A 16,274-nucleotide genomic window follows, 5' to 3' on the forward strand; every position below is an offset into this window, starting at 1 on the left:
AAATAATTTCTCATGATCAACATAAATTTCATAACATATCTCATGGTTGAACTTTAACATTTCTCAGGATTTGGTCTAGATGATTGTCTGACTAGATGATTGTTGTGTTGGACTGAATGGATGATCGTTGTAGGTCTCTTTCCACTGAAATAGTCTAATTCTAGATTTATTAGATATTAAATTCTTTCAAAAGGTCAGAAGTGATACTCAGTTTTCACTGCTACACATAACTGAAAAGGGAAACTGTGGTTTTAGACAGATATATATATATATATATATATATATATATATGCACACACAAACCTGTATGCATGTACGTATATAAAATAATTCTCTTTCTTCATGCAGCAGGCATTGCTCTTTGGTCCATAACCTGTTTGTGTTCTATGTGTTCTCACTGCAAAAAATCAGTGGTCTCTTTTTTTTTTTTTAACTGATGTGGTAATGCAGTAAGTATTGACAGTTCAAGAGTCCAATTCAAAACTACTAATTCAGGCTCCAGATTTAGAAAACACTATTCTGAAATTAGACACAACCTTAAATGCCCTGACTTTTAAAGGCAGTGAATATTCTCATGAAGTCTCTGTGAGGAGGGAAATTAGTGTGACAATTTCTCTTAAACAGATTTAAGAAACTCTGCCAGTTTCAAAACACTGGGAGACCCAGAAGACTGTGGGGACTTGGCATGATGACATCAAGCTTACTGGCAAGAGGTGATCAGGAAAGCATCTCAAAGGCAGTCCTGCCTGACCATGTAAAGGCTCCTCCTTGACTATCTGACATGAGACTGGGACCACAGATAGCATTTCTATTGGCACACTAAAAACAATTGTGTACTGAAGTGACCGCATGGCTGAACACCCTTCCACTTCTGAGGTGGTCCTCCTAGAAGAAGGGTGAGACATTGCTCCAATATTCCTTGGCCATCCCTAGGTTGTGCTACAGATAAATGTCATTCTCCAAGGCTGTCAACATGAGCATAATATTAGTTCCTCCATAAGAGTTATACTCTTTCAGAATGACTCATATACATTTCTCTCTGGTTAATCATAAAATCTCTGCATGCATCCCTTCCCTTGGCTCCAAGAGGCTGCAGCTATCTATAATAACAGAAAGCAACGCCATGTACCTTGTCAAGCTGAGTATTTGCACAGCCTTATGCAAAACTTTGTGGGAGGACAGTATTTTCCTTGCACTTCCAAGGAACAGAGCATTTTCCTGCCAAGTGCTGCATAGCAGCTGATGCTGTGCATGTGGCATTAATGAGGATGGTGATGTGCAAAGAGGCAATCACTGCCTGAAGATGAACACTTCATTTGCAAAGTTAGCACAAACTTAACAGCACAAAAGAAGGGGTGAAACCCTGGCACTGTTTGAAGTCAGCAGAAGTTCTGGATACTGGTATATTAAAAACTCTATTAGTAACTAACAGCATCATGTGACTTGTTTCATTTCAGAAAAGAATTGGGAGCAAAGGGGTTTAGATGTGAAATCACGCACAGCCGGTGTTTCAATGCATACAAAATGGAGAGTATTTATTCTTTCAATGGTGCCTGTAAATCTTCCTCAGTAATAACAATTATTTAGAGGAAGTGCAGCAACACAGAATCTAAATAAGATCTACAAATTGTATTTTATGGTATGGTAATGTAGCATATTAAAGTTCAGTCCACTTCTTTGCAGGCTCAATAGTCAATAAAAATGATTTAATGGTGTGGGAGGTCTAATTTGCATAAAAAAGAATGAGAGGGGTGCCTTGTAGTTATGAAAGGAAAGGAGTGCTAAAATTTTTAGCTACTGAGCTAAAAATAGACATTAAAGGACGTCGTTTAAGCCTTCATTAAAATGTGTTTTCTGCAAACTCATTTTTCACTTCTATTACACACTCCTTTTATTTACAGATTAACAAGATAAAGTTTATGTAACATGGAATAAAAACATAGCTAGAGGCAGAAATCAAACCCAAAAAAGAGTACCTATTACATTTTTCATGGTAATACCCTCAGTGGTACTGAAAGTACTGAAACACCTGTTTTTGTGCTACCTGGGTTAGCAGCTTCCTGACCACTGGATTAATCAGCCTATCTCCTTATATAACCTAATTATGCAGTAAATAAACACCTAACAAAATTAGCAGCCCTTGTGAGGAAGTTCTATGATAGAGACATGGTGCCCAGCTCCACTCCAAAGCAGAAGATATCTTCTTAGGCTGACACAGCTACCAAAGATCTATAATTCTTATCCTGTGAAAGGGTCAATGCTTCAGGGAAACCATTTATGAATCTCTAATTGCTGGACTACATTGTTCTTGGTACTGACATTCTTCAAAGCTTTGAATCTAAAGCCAAGCTTCCTTGCCTCTCTCACTTAACACCATCTTCATAAAAATTAAAACAAATCTACATTCTGTTTTTAACTAAGTACCAACAAAAGCTCTCTGAATACTACTGAGCAGAGAGATGATGACCCTGGAAGTACCACTCCTCTATTAGCCTCTCTGGAGTAATGCTAGAAACTCTGAGTGTGAATGACATTAGGAAATATTTCAGCACTTCTCCCTACAGGTATGGACTGAGACAATGCACTGCATGGCTGGGCAAAGACAGTTTGAATCGTGTACTTACTCCTTTCATTCAGCAATTGAAGCCTGCGCCTGCACTGAGACCACGAGCAACTATCCACCTAACTTCAAAATCCAACCTAGATTCATTCCTTTCTCAAATCCACTTTTATGCTTCCCATCTGTGCTCTCTTTTAGTACTGTCCAGCCTACTTTGCTGTTCTTCCAAACAACTGTTGTCTCCTCTCATGGCTACGGCCTCCTTTGTCTTGACTTGCAACTAGACTGCTACACGAGTTTTAATGCTGGTCCAGTCCCTGAGAGTGGCACATATCTCCACTCAGATTATTGTTAGCTCCTAACATGAGCTCCTAGTTCTTCCAGCCATTTCTGCTAGAAGCTCATCTATAGTGAAGATCCTCAATCAAGTGAAAATTGCCAGAAGTGTATCATCTACTTGCTCTGCAAAGAGCAGTAACAAACACACAGACCAAGAGCAATCTCCAGAACACTGACAAAGCTGGGTCTCCTACAGTCGGCTGCCTTATTTTGTCTCCAAGATAAATTATTTGCAGAGTTCTGTTAGGTAGTCCACCAGAGGCATAACAACAGTGTAATTTAGTCATGTCTGCATCACAGTGCTAGTCTGAGAAACAGAGCTGCTTAACATCACACCTTGAACACTGACTCTATTTCCCATTTCCTAAGTGTTTCAAAGCAGTGTCAAGAGTGACAGTGCTTGTCACTGCAGCAACAACTGTAATTCTAGCCTAAAAAAAATCAAACAGATTTGAAATGTTTTTCTGCACTGTGAACAACCCGAGAGTTAAAATTTCATTCCTTGTGAATCACATTTGGTGTTATCCAAGATGCTGCACTTAACTCCCACAAAGAAGACTGCTTCACATCACTTGGTTGTGTGTGCCTGCCAGATTTACAGCACCCTACTCTCCCCAAAAATGTTACTGCATAGTAACATGGTCAGGGTAACAGCCAAATACCCAGCACGATGGTACAATGGGGAGTAGCCCTTCATACTTAAGAAAGTGAGAGCATCTGTGAGGATGTGTAGGAAGGTGAATTCTGTTCTACATCATCTGCCTTCAGGAGCTTTTTATTGCAGGAGCCCTTAGTCAGTTGGAAAGACCCACTCCTCAGAGAGAAGCTCTGCCTTCAGCAGTGACTACAGAAAATTACCATGACAAAGGGTTCCCCCACTGCCTTTCCCTTCTGGCAGGTGAGGTTTAGTCATTGTTCCATGCTATGACACCACCCTACATACAGTAGCTTGACAATTTGTGGCAGCTTAGACAGAAGATTCCTCAAACTGTATCCTGACTACAATAATTTCATTTGATGTAAATGTTTGATACAGAAATGAAGTACAAAACCTGCCACGTGTTCCCATCCACCTCAGCCACTTGCTCTTTTGAATGAGGCAATAGATTTATATCCTCAAGGGCTCTCTTTGCATGCAAACTGGTACCTGAAGTCTGGGGACTCACTTTAAAGTCCCAAGTTTTGGGTCTCACAGGGCCTGAAATGTCCAAGCTTCTTTATTTACAAATGCAGCATGAGAGTGAAAGTTTTTGGAAGTAGCACAGAACCGCCACAAGCTACCTTTGGTACTAAATGGCACAGTCAAAACGTGACTTGAAATATTACAAGGTAGTTGGTTCCTTTATGTGAAATGGGGCCTGGTTCACTAGTGCACTCTTTCCCAGCAGGGAGAAGTAAGCCACCATCTTCCTGGTAATTAGGCCACCATTAATAAGAATGACATCAAAATGCTTCTGTTGGAAGAGCACCTTCTGGGCTCTTTTGCACTCTCTCTCAAAACATGCATTGCTGGTTATTGCCAAAGAAAGGACTTCTAAGCCTTCATATTTCAGCCCAGTCAAGTATAAATTCCTGTTAGGACTCCTACGAACATATGTCCTGTCTCCTTCTTCATGACTCAGTACACTTCATCATTTGTCCAAACTTACTGAGCAGCTGAGGAAATGCTAGTATTTTGTACCCTCACTCACTCCCTGGGTACGACTGGCAGTGTAACAAGTTCCTCTCCATCTCGTGGCAAAGGATTCACAGAATGCTTAATAAAAAGCATTGGTAACTGCTGCCTGTTTCCTTCATGAGCAAGTGTTCAAGACACACATGAATGTTTGCATGTCCCAAATTTAAAGAAATAGTATGTGCTCTTTGAAGCTTGTCCATGCCAAAGCATTATCAGTCCACAAAGTTTCATGTCCCGCCCCAGCAATGAGAAACATCCAGAAGCCTCATGAAGGGAGGAGGCAATCCAAAATGCCCTGTGCTGATATAAGGCTATAAGAATCCTTTTGACTTTTTAAATTCATTGTTGATAGAAAGTAAAATAAACCAAGGTGGAGAGTGTAGACCAAAACCTAGTATCCCCTCTTGAGGATGTTCAAATGAAGAGAAATGGGGAACTTGGTGACTTTAGCCTCCACCAGAAAAGCCTAGAACACAGCTTGCTAAAGCAGGAGGCTCAGCAGAATGACTGCTGGCTTCTTAACTTCACTAATAGTATTTCAAAGGGGACCAAACCAGCTCACTTCACCATTTCTATCTCCAGTGTGAAGCTTTCCTAATCCATCCTACTACATAAATACTGCAGAGGAGCCACACCTTTATTTTCCTCAGTAACAGGTGTCTAATAAAAGACTCCCTCCTGCTCCCACTCACCAGGCTCCAGCTTTTCATAGTGCTTTGTGTCACTGTAAAGAGACACAAAAATTAGCAGCGTTTATGAAGCTCAAGAACTCAAGCGTGGATGGGGAAGTTCTACATCCAAAATTCTAAAATTTGAAAGCACTTAAAAAAAAAAAAAGAAAAATATTAGAATTGCTTCAACAACCACTGCTGCATCACAGGACAGTATCTGATCCACCTACTCTAGCAATGTCAATAAAAATGTCTCCCAAACCTGATAAACACCTTTAATATCAGAGCTAATAACTTGTCGGGGCTTAGGATCACGGAAAGCTTTGAGAAGGAAGAATGTTTAAGTGCCCATGCCCAAGCTGTGCAAACACAAGCTATGCTGGGTGAGCTGAGGGGCACAGGGGAGGGCCTGGCTGCACCCTTGGCTGCTGCCAGCATGCCAGCTCTGCGGTTGTTGACCAGCTAGGGTAGGAGATTCCAGCCCACTGGCCCCAATGACTCGTTCTTGTGGAACAAAGCCCATCTCCTCTAACACAGCTTTTTCCCAGGGACTGGCCCACATCAAATAAAATAAATAAATCACAAGTGTTTTGTGAAGGGGAAAAAAGAAAGTTCCTGCTGTACATAGCTCGGGGGAGCAGATGTTTTTCCATTAGCTCACTGTTCTGTGCTGCACTGCCTCTCTTCGCATTTCTTGTTTGTGGCATGTTCGTTATAATCTTTTTTTTCCTAGGGTAAACTTTAGCATGTTACTGAGACAGCAGGTAGCCCATTCCAGGTCCCCATTATTTTTCTCTAAATGCTCCTTTAAATTAGCCTTAGGGTCTACCTGGTGAGGTTCACAGGCTGAGCTTAGCAGGCATTTAGCCAAACTTAGATCAAATTACCAGACCTACTTTGCTGTGAGTGGCCATATTTGGTAAAGTATTGGGTTAGTCAAGAAGCTAAATTGTCAGATATAAAGTACTAGTAAAGACAAACAAAGTGGACATCGTAGTTAAAAGTAAAGCTTAAAATAATATAGTAACGGAAACTGGAATATCAGAACTCTTATTAAAACTGGCTTGCAGCATTCTAAAATGCTCTGTGTAAATAGAGCATATGGTTATTACTGCCTGGAAATATAACCACATGTACTTCAGATAAGGAATCACTCCAGTTACCCAAAGAGCTTTGAACTATTAACACTATTTCTTTTCAATACTGACATGCTTTGCTCTCTGGGTCAAAAGTGATCTTATAAAAACGTCGAATGAAGGTAAATGTTGGTCATAAATTTGAACGATTTCAAGTATATTTTCCTTAGCCAAACAGCATGACTCTATTTTCTAAACAAAAAGGAGGAGTACTGGCAGGATTTTAAAAAGTATTAGCACCAGTAATCTCTAGGATTCCCCTTGCAGCTCTTCCTGCAGCAAGAGGGCGGAGTTAACAAGCTTTACCAATGCCACAGAAGTTCATTCTCTCTTCTCGAAGTTGCGTTCAAGCTCTCAGTTACAAAAAGCAGAACAAAGAGGAGAAATGAGTATATTGATTACATAAAGACCACCTCTCCTGGAGCTGCACCACCGCAGCATGTGCACTGTAGCACCGTTCCTAAGTACTCCCTGAAATGAGCTGTTTCTCAGACTTGGGGCCAAGAATAATGTTTAGGCTTATAAATGTTAAAGTGTTCCAAGATGACTCTTTTTAAGAAGCCATTACATTACATTTCAGGAGAACTAGGGGGGGTTATTGTTAAAAAGGACCAGACAAGCTGTGTTAACAATCTTTGCTGCAGAACACCTGAAAACGGAGTATGCCTATTAATATGCCTGCTGCAGGGATAGACCACCTCTCTAGTCCTTGGGGACAGCACACCTCATACTCTTCCAAAGCTAACTGTGACTGCCTGCAGGAAAAACAGGAAGCTATGGAAGGCCACAAAAGTAATGTTTTAAGTTCCCTGCTGCACATGACTGCACTCCCAGGTGGTCCTATAAGAGATAGCTGGACAGAGGATTAACAGTGAGAATTCACAGTTTTATTTTCATGCATGAAAGAGAAAATGACTTCCTAGAGATCACAGATCCATCAAGCAGCTCTTTGGTGTTTACAGGAAGCTACAAAAAACTATCTTGCAAAAGATCACTAGGCATTGCTACAGGGAAAGACAAGGTATAGCATCTGTTATAGCGCAGCACATTTGGACTTAGCAGCTGCATATCCAAAGCTGCTGCTTTATTATCTTTCCTACATAACTGTGCTGGTCATAAACCCAGAAAAGTTATAGATAAAACCACTAAGTTTCTGCCCTCTTACATGCAGCGTAAGTATCTCTCTCACAGCACAAAAGAGATTAACTATTTGCACAGGGTTCACAGCCTTGCCTTCAGTCACTGCTAAAGGAGCACACATGTTCTCATGAGCTAATTGTGAAACTCATTAGGGAACAAGGGCTCTCCAGCTTGGAGGGACTGAGGATGCTTCTGTACAAGGCAGGAACTTGTACTGCAGCTGCCGGTGGAGGATGATCCAGTAAGGATTCCCCTGTATAACCACCACCAACACCCCCTTTCACAAGGATATGCGCTGATTTTGTGGCCTGTCCTGGCTGCTGGAAGGTTGTAAGAACAACCTCCCTCCCATAGCTGTGGGATAGCTGGTTCTGTGTGCCTCTTTCCTATATCAGTGCAGAAAGCTCTACAGGATCAGTTGGTTGCCACCATTAGTTTTCATGTCCTGGGATACAAAGGGGCATTGCAACTGCAGTGGCTCTAATGGAACCCAGACAAGATTGCAACTTGGCACTCTAAATCCATACCCTCATACAGAGACGCAGCCAGCTGCGTCCTGTTAGTGTCTGAAAAGGATGGATGCTTTGTTATAAATTTACTGGAGTATGAGGTTAGGAAATTGTAATAATTTTATCTAAAGATTATGAGTCATGCTAAAAAGGTCAAAGTGTTAATGACAACAAAAACAACAACACACAAGTCATTTCCCAAAGGCAGACTAACATTTTTTCCCTTTAGAGATAGGACACTGAGGTATGAAAAAGTTAGGCAACTTGCCTGGAGTCACAAGATGAGTCATCGATTGAAAAAGGACAAGTGCAAGCTAAACCTGATAAAAATCTACAGCATACTGATGCAGCTCTTCCATGAATATGAAGAGACTCTGTATGCAGCCATCAGAATATTACACTAATAGTCTGTTGCTTTCCACAGCTGTTAATTTTGGGGTAACCTGTAATGCAAAAGCATGTGACTACCTCAACTACCATTAGCCACGCATTTCTGTTTAATTTGTTGTTTATGAAATATCTCTATTCTGGGAGTTATTACCTTCTTACAAGTATACTTGTTTCTCCTTTCCTCTCCTTCCAAATGGAAAAGATTCTAGTACTGAAGGTCAGTGATACCCTTCTGGACTGTTACACTCACTAAGCCCAGTGTAAGATCAAGTCACTTCCAAGAAATTCTAATTATTCAGGCACAATGCCCTTCTCCATAGAGAGTAAAGACTAGCCCAAAATACCTGCTTCTCTCTTTGTCCCTCAGGATACCAGAATGCAGCAACTTCCACACTACTGTGCAAAGAGAATGGCCAGTACCTCACCAAGAGCTCATTAAGCTGCATCCATAACAATAACTGACTTCAGTAATGAAATTACAAAGCAGTCACAGTGTGTGTTTTGAAAATATCAATCCTGATTCAAGTCCAGCTACAAGTAAGCATGAAGCAAAACAAAGATTTAAAAAATGATAGGACAGAAAAGTTACAGCCTATAAAAATAAATTCTATCTAAATGAATTAATTAACACCTTTGAGAAAGGCACTGGATTCACACAGAAAAGCAATCACGGCAATTCACAGCTAGGTCACAGCAAGCACTAGGTCTTTATTGCTTTTTGTCTTTTTAGACAGCCTCGAAAATGTAAACTGCCTAGAGCTATTTGCAGGGTGATGGACAACGGACATCTGACTTCTCATCACAATAACCTCCATCTATTTTGCTCCCCACCAGCCTTCTCTGCAGCCTTAAATCAGGAGTATAAACTGACTAAAGCAAAAGCTTGCTGGTGATTTTGAAGCCCACAGCATATGACTGACATTTACACGCACACAAGTCATAAAAGTGACCATATGTGATTAACTTAAAGTATGATGCATTCCATAAGGTGACTTCTTTTGTTCTTCAACATTAGTCAAATTGTAATAAAAACAATGGCACATATTTTGTTCTAGAACTAAAGTTCAGTTGGTAGGAAATAGCCCATAAAAACAGCTACAAAAAATCTTTGCTGAGAAGTACGGTGAGACTGCCAGGTTTTGTTTGAGAACTGTCAATTGCATAAGTTAGCTAAAAGAGAATTTGAAAGGTTCTCCTGCATAAAGAATAAGAAATTATCAGCAAGGTTCCAGAGGGCCCTGCTTTTTTTTCTTCATTGCAAATGGTGAGACATCTAATAAGCAACCACAGCACTCAAAGGTAATTTCAGACTCACAGCTGTGGGCCCAGTTATGGAAGAAAAACTGCGTCTCATAAGAACAAAATTGCAGGGTCAGAACTTCTTCTATCAGTTCCAAAACCCCAGAATGCAAACGGCAGAACGTGTTGGGTAGCTCTGTTCCTCATCAAATGTCCTACATGAAACCCTTCTATGAGTTTGGAGATCGCCTCTGGGTAGCCTCTTCTCACTGTTCTCTTTTCCCTTTATGTGCTCTACTGTAGCATCTCTGCACTAGTGTCTCAAACTGATAAGCAACCTACAAGCCCTTGGGAGATTCAAAGAGTCAAAGAGTGAGTGAAACGAAAGACTTGCTCTTTTTAAAAGTTTTCACTTAAGCCACAGCAAAGAGTGGAAAGTTCCCAGCCTAAATCGCATTTAATACATGGTTTACCCAGTCTTATTACAGGGAAGCATGTAGGAAAAAGCAAATGAAAATAACTGTCCCTATCAACTACCATTTGTTAATGAACTACCTAACCTCTTTTTTTAAAAAGCATATTGTAGTGATGACTGAAGTTTTCTGTGTGTTTTGGAAAAACAGAGGTGAGCTGAAAAATCATACTACTATAGTATTTTTTTGTCAAAATCAAATAAGTGGTATTTCAAAAACCATCTGGGATAGATAAGCTGATTTTCTCCTGGAATAAAGTGATTTTCAACTTACAGTTTCAACTACTTGGTTAATACTTATGTCATCTTATTCACCACTGGAGGGAAAAAGGAACCCCAGGTGGTTCAGGACTTACCAGCTTGTAGCCAAATTTGTTCAAGAGTTGTCCACAGTTGCATAGGTCCCTGCTTCATTGTGCTGCTCTGCATAGTTATTTCAGACATGGCCTGTTCCAGTCTCGATGCAGCAAGGGAAGAGGCTCGTTGTGACCCTACGGACCAACAAAACAAGAACAAAAAGGATATTTCTTTGACTCAATAAGGCAGCAGGTCCGATCCTTCACACAATATAATAAGAGCTCTACTGAATTCTGGCATGACCAACTGGAGAACTATGTTTTTTAAAAGGTTAATTTACTGAAAAAACCCTGCTAAATTACCCAAGGGCTGCAGCTCAAATAAGCAAATTAAGAGACAGACAGTAATTTTATAAAGGTCTGCTTAGCATTCATTAAGGAAGCAACCATATTTTGCTCATTTGGGAAGCAGAAGTCTACCATCAAATATTTCCCACAAATACCTTTTAACAATCCATTTTATAATCACAGACACCATACAATTCCAAAATGTGCCCCACTAATGTAAAAACTTAGTACAGCATTAGAAGGTAGTTTAGCTCCATTCACACAGCACACACGTTTCAAGGGACATCAATATTGTTCTACTGATTTAGAGGCAATGTGGTTTTTCATTTAACCTTAGGGGGCAGAGAGTTCAGAGCTTTGACTACATTAACCTTTAGTATGCACTGTAACATTTACGCAAGAATAAAGTATTTGGCGCCCACATCTCTGGGACAAAGCATCACATCAAAAGCTACTCCCAGAAGGAGTGCATGGGCGGAGACCATGTTCTCCAGTACAGCAAGCGGGATTATACTGGTAAACTCATCTCTTACAGGGGTACCAAGAGGATGATAGCAAAATAAGAAGCTACAAAATGAGATTTCAGGGTTGACTTTGTAAAGCTTTGAGAAATAAATATTTTAATATACATAGATTTAATGTGACTTAAGGTTGATAAGCTCTTCTCTGGAGAGCTGCTGTGACTGAAACACTTGTGCTAATTAGCATTCTTCTTGAATCAATCCTTACACGTTGACCTCACAGACCACAAGATCACGGAGTTCAAATCCCGCTTTCACTCACTGCAGCCACCCTGAGGGAGCAGCAAAGCCCAGAAACAGGTAGTCGGGGAAGCTGAGATGGCTCTGGGCAAGGAAAGGGAGAGAAGGGCTAAAAACCTGTCACAGGGCCTATGCATTAAATGCTCTCTCTGAGAGAGACAGCAGCTTTTCCCGCTGAAGTGTGCTGAAGAGGGGGTTGCCAAACCACATCTCCTGACCAGCAGACTGACACATCACCCCGGGCCAGGGTGCTGGCAGGCACAGCAGTGTGGCCCCCCAGCCATGGTCTCCTGGCCATCATCACTCTGGATGCTGAGCAGGGACCCAGCCTCCTGCCAGGCATGAGGGGAGGCACTTTTTCACCTCATGCTCCTGTGCCAAGACACCTTTGCATTGCGAGGCAGGACATGGCTGCAGCTTCTACCAAACCTGCAGCAAGAGTGTCATGGTTTGGGAGAGACCACAAGCCCAAAACTGCTCCAGGAAATACTTGTCCCATTATCTCACCGCTAACTAATGTCATTAATTTTAAACAGGAGAACGTCAAAACAGTCCCACAAGCAAGGGCAGGACACTCCCACAGCTCCCTTGGAAAATGCAAATGTGCTCTTCCTAGCTGCATTTCTAAAATTCCTACATATTTTCAAACACATTCCTTTACTAATGCTCCTCCTGATCTAATGTTCTGAGAGATGACAGTGCAGTAATGTAGCAATTACGACTTCAGCAGTAGGGTAAAAGCCACTCAGCTTTGCAGGGAGAATTCATTATATTTAACAGTTTATTTAACAGATCCATCTTCAGCCTGTTCCATTGCACCAGATTCCTCCCCCTGCCCTGCCCACTTAGTCTTCTCCCTCATCCCTACCCCCACCTGGGAGAAATTCCACCAAAACTCCCAAAAATTCAAGTCAGACTACAGCTGTTTGACACAGGGAAAACTACCATTTACTCCCAGCCATCCAAAAGCACAGACAGCTTCTCTGAAGTGCAGAGACAAGAAAATGGACACATGAACAAGCTAGTGATGTTATTAGGAGGACTCTGAAATTAGGGTAGACCTCTTGCCTTCTAGATTGGCAAACATGGAAAAAATTACATGTGCTTTGGGGATTGTGCTGTCAGCCTAACCAGATTCTTATATTAGCATTCCTGATAATATTAGCATGCTTTGAAAGCAACTTTCAGAATCATATTTTTCTGCCAAGACTGCCCTCTTCCAGAGAGGCTTTCTAGAGCTGCGTTTCTTGCAAGTACCCATACATGATGCTGGGCTCTTTGCATGGGGTGGGCATATGGGCTGGTGTTTTATTCACATCCTCCCAGAGCTCAGGGAAATCCTCTTTTCCTTGCAAGTCAATCCAAGAAAACTATGTCACTGTAAGGCACCTTTATGCATTTTGAAGAGGTTCACACACTGCCTAAGTAGATCCACTTAGGATCGACTAAAGCATCCTTCCCTCACAAAGCAGGCTTTACAGGAATATCACAGTGAGCTAATTGCACACAAAGGAACACAAGTTAGCTGCTCCTTTTCTCCTTTTCATTAGCCTGGTAGTTGCTAAGGGGGAAATTTGACATTGAGACTGATCTTGCCCCATGCAGTGGGCTTCTGCACAACCATAAAAATAAGAACACAAGTTACTCAGAGATTTACAGCAGAGGCTCTTTGCATTTAACAGCCTTTGGTATTCCAGTCCTTTAATCTTTACTTTCTTTTCCTTCTCTTCCAGCCTACATGAGAAAGCAAACCACACTAGGCAGAGACCATCCCATCTCTTCCCATCCCTGCCGGGCCTCAGACACAGATATGTTCCTTGTTCTAGACACATAAACACCAGATGAAAAGGCTCTGTCCATCACAGCCCATACGTCCACTTTTGCCACTGCTGTTCTTGCCCATCACTACTGGGCTGCTCCTAATTTGGTCCTCTGTCTGACCAAATAAACTCTTTGAGAGAAGGTTTTAGCCAGCCTGGCCCTTCTGGACTGAAAGGGGCTCAGCCACAGCTCTGAATCTCAGGCAAGCAATATGGTGACCCTGAAGGTGGGCTGATGGCTACTGGACCCACAAAAGAATATCCCTCTAACATACACCTTCTCCTGAGAGAGGAGGTCAGCATGTATTGCACTGGCATGACTCTGACCTCAGGGTAGTTGGGGGAGATGGAAAAACTTCAAGCAACATTAAAAAAAAAAAAAAGCATCTGAATGTCTCATTCTTCCTAAAGAAATGTAGATCTTTATAGGCTAAAAAAACCTCCCCACAGAACCTGTCTCACAGAATTGTAATGTCATGCCTCAAAATACATGCAAATATTGGCATAAGAAGACATCACATCAATTTGTTATTTTAGTGCAGTCTCTTTCTCTATTTAACAGCTCCACTAGACAGAATATAAACTTCACATTTTACAATAAAGCCCTTCACACATTTGGGAAATAACTCATAAAAATAACAAAACTGATTTTGTGGTGATGAGCTCTGCATATAAGCCATACAAAATCTATCCAAATAATTTAAAAGCACTGTTCCACTGTTATAAGACCGAAAAGATCAAGTTCAATATTTTGCATCTATGAAAAAAACTGCTATCAAAATAGAAATGTACCTCAGTAGATTTACTAGGCTTATAAGAAACACAGAATTCCCTAGCCTAAATCACTTCAGGCAATAGCATTATAAGATAAGACTAAATCAGAAAAAGAATGAAACAGCAAGGCAGCTGACTGATATCAGTGAATTTAGTTAGAAACATTGCTTCAGCTAAAAGAAGATGAAGAAAATAAAGAGGAATTAATCTTTCTAGCAGCAAACCTAAAGTTCTGGCACAAGAAATAATCTCATTGTGGTCTAATTGAGGGAGAGGCCAATGTCAAGCCCAGCCACAGTAACCCCCTGCCCCCTTCAGTGATGAGTCCAGAGATCAAAGAGTGCCTGTGCATTACAGCAATACTGCTGCATGCTCCCAGGGGATTTCACGATGGAGACCAGTGCCTGTTCCAGAATGATGCAAAAATATCAGACCTCCTCCCTCTTTCAAAACAGCCAGACACAGTCACAGCTCTGGGGAAGCACAAGGGTGAGAGAGGCTAGAGCTGTACCCTCCAATCTCACCCCCTACTGTCTTCAAAGAGGCTCCCAACCAGGACAGCAGCCTCAGCTGCCTCTTTTCTGCAGATGGAGAACAGCAGCATCCAAAGCCTGCAGAGCAGGGAGCCACAGACCCCTTTTGAAACCAGCCAGTGCCAGCCCTGCACTAAGGTGGGTGGTGTAATTTCAGTAGGAGCTCCATCCTTATGTCCACTGGGGGGGCAACCATGTTAGCATGGAAACATGGATTCTCAAAGTAGAGGAGGAATACATTTCTTGGCTAAAACCAAACTGCATTCAGTGCAAATCACTTAAGGTGCGTGAAAAGCTGCTTTAAAGTTTGTACTGTACATTAATTTGCTCTTCCTGGCAGGCAGCACCATGGCATGCAGCATTTTCTGCTGAACTACAACTGCTCTGTTGCAGGCTGGCTGCTAGAACTGTGCTAAGAGAAGGCTGGAACAGATCCCCAACCCAAGTGCTTTTTGAGGAGGGCACTATATAAGAGCCCAAACATGCCCGAGCTTTGCTGTGACCCTGAAGAAGATGCTGCAGGTCTGCAGCAGAAGAGTGAGCAAGAGTCAGGTCTCTGAAGGGTGATACACCAGCACATCAAAATATTACAGGCTCTACTGGTGACATTTTGGTCTCAAAATCTCAAACCATGCTGTAAGTGGATGCTGCCCAAACCTGGCCACACTTTCTACAAACAATTACAAAGCAAAGCAAGGGATCTCCAAAAGCACATGGGATCCACACCCAGAACACCTTTTACACACCGTTAAGCTCCAAGCTAGAGTTGAAGACATAGGGATAAGTCCAGGCTCAACCTGGGCTCACAGTCTAGACACCACAAACCACTCAGTGCTTTAGCAGCAGAGTGAGAACTGGATGAATAATAAAAGTACTGTAGGAAATATTATTTTTGGGGTTTTATTACTTTCATAGTAATCCCTAGTGGCTGATGGATTCTGCAAACTACCTACAATGTTTTTCAAACTATTTTCACATATTCACTGAAAATGAGAGTTCATTTTATCACCCAGCATCAGAGATGATAGGATATATTTCACAAATCTTCAGAATTATCTTCAAGTGACAATGATCCTAAATGGTTTTGTATTACCAGGAAGTTTTCATGATATATCCACTCTCTTTTCCTGTTTATTTTTAATATGCCAAACAGCAGACACTTATTTAGTGTATCCTCTTCATCCATCTGTGTTGAATTTGGTCTGTTCTCTTCAATTTAGCCAAAGATTCTAGAACACTGCCATACAAACAATGAGAAAAAGGGTCTATATAAAATACAAAGAGTCATCTCAGCAAAGAGTAAGAAAAGAGAAATGGAATTAAAAAAATTACATAAATGTGTGTGCATAGAATCAGTAAGATAACAATATCATAAATATAAACCCTGAGGGTTTAACACCACAAACAAGAGAACAGACATGCTGAATAATATTTTGATGTCTGAATACTCAAAACCTAACCTTGCAATGCTTTTTAACCATTAGTGGGTGTAAATGGGAATTAAGCACACATTATTTAATAAAGTCATGTACTTAACACATATGAACTTGTCGTCCATCTCAGCCATATATGCTGAGCATGTGATTTCAATTTTATGAATTCCTGGTG

General features: G+C 41.3%; 1 protein-coding gene across 10 annotated transcripts in view; it reads right to left on the reverse strand.

Annotated features, from left to right (window-relative positions):
- Positions 1 to 16,274, reverse strand: part of TTC7A (tetratricopeptide repeat domain 7A) — a 172,185-nt gene that overhangs the window by 38,709 nt on the left and 117,202 nt on the right. For all 10 annotated transcript variants that reach the window (XM_051782864.1, XM_051782866.1, XM_051782872.1 and 7 more), the window contains one exon: positions 10,491 to 10,625. In XM_051782864.1, the coding sequence (XP_051638824.1) occupies positions 10,491 to 10,625 (135 nt within the window). The remainder of the gene's footprint in view (positions 1 to 10,490; positions 10,626 to 16,274) is intronic.

This window comes from Manacus candei, unplaced genomic scaffold, assembly GCF_025592945.1.
Source record: "Manacus candei isolate 608988 ecotype Guabito, Panama unplaced genomic scaffold, ASM2559294v1 h1tg000017l, whole genome shotgun sequence".
NCBI classification, from domain to species: Eukaryota; Metazoa; Chordata; class Aves; order Passeriformes; family Pipridae; genus Manacus; species Manacus candei.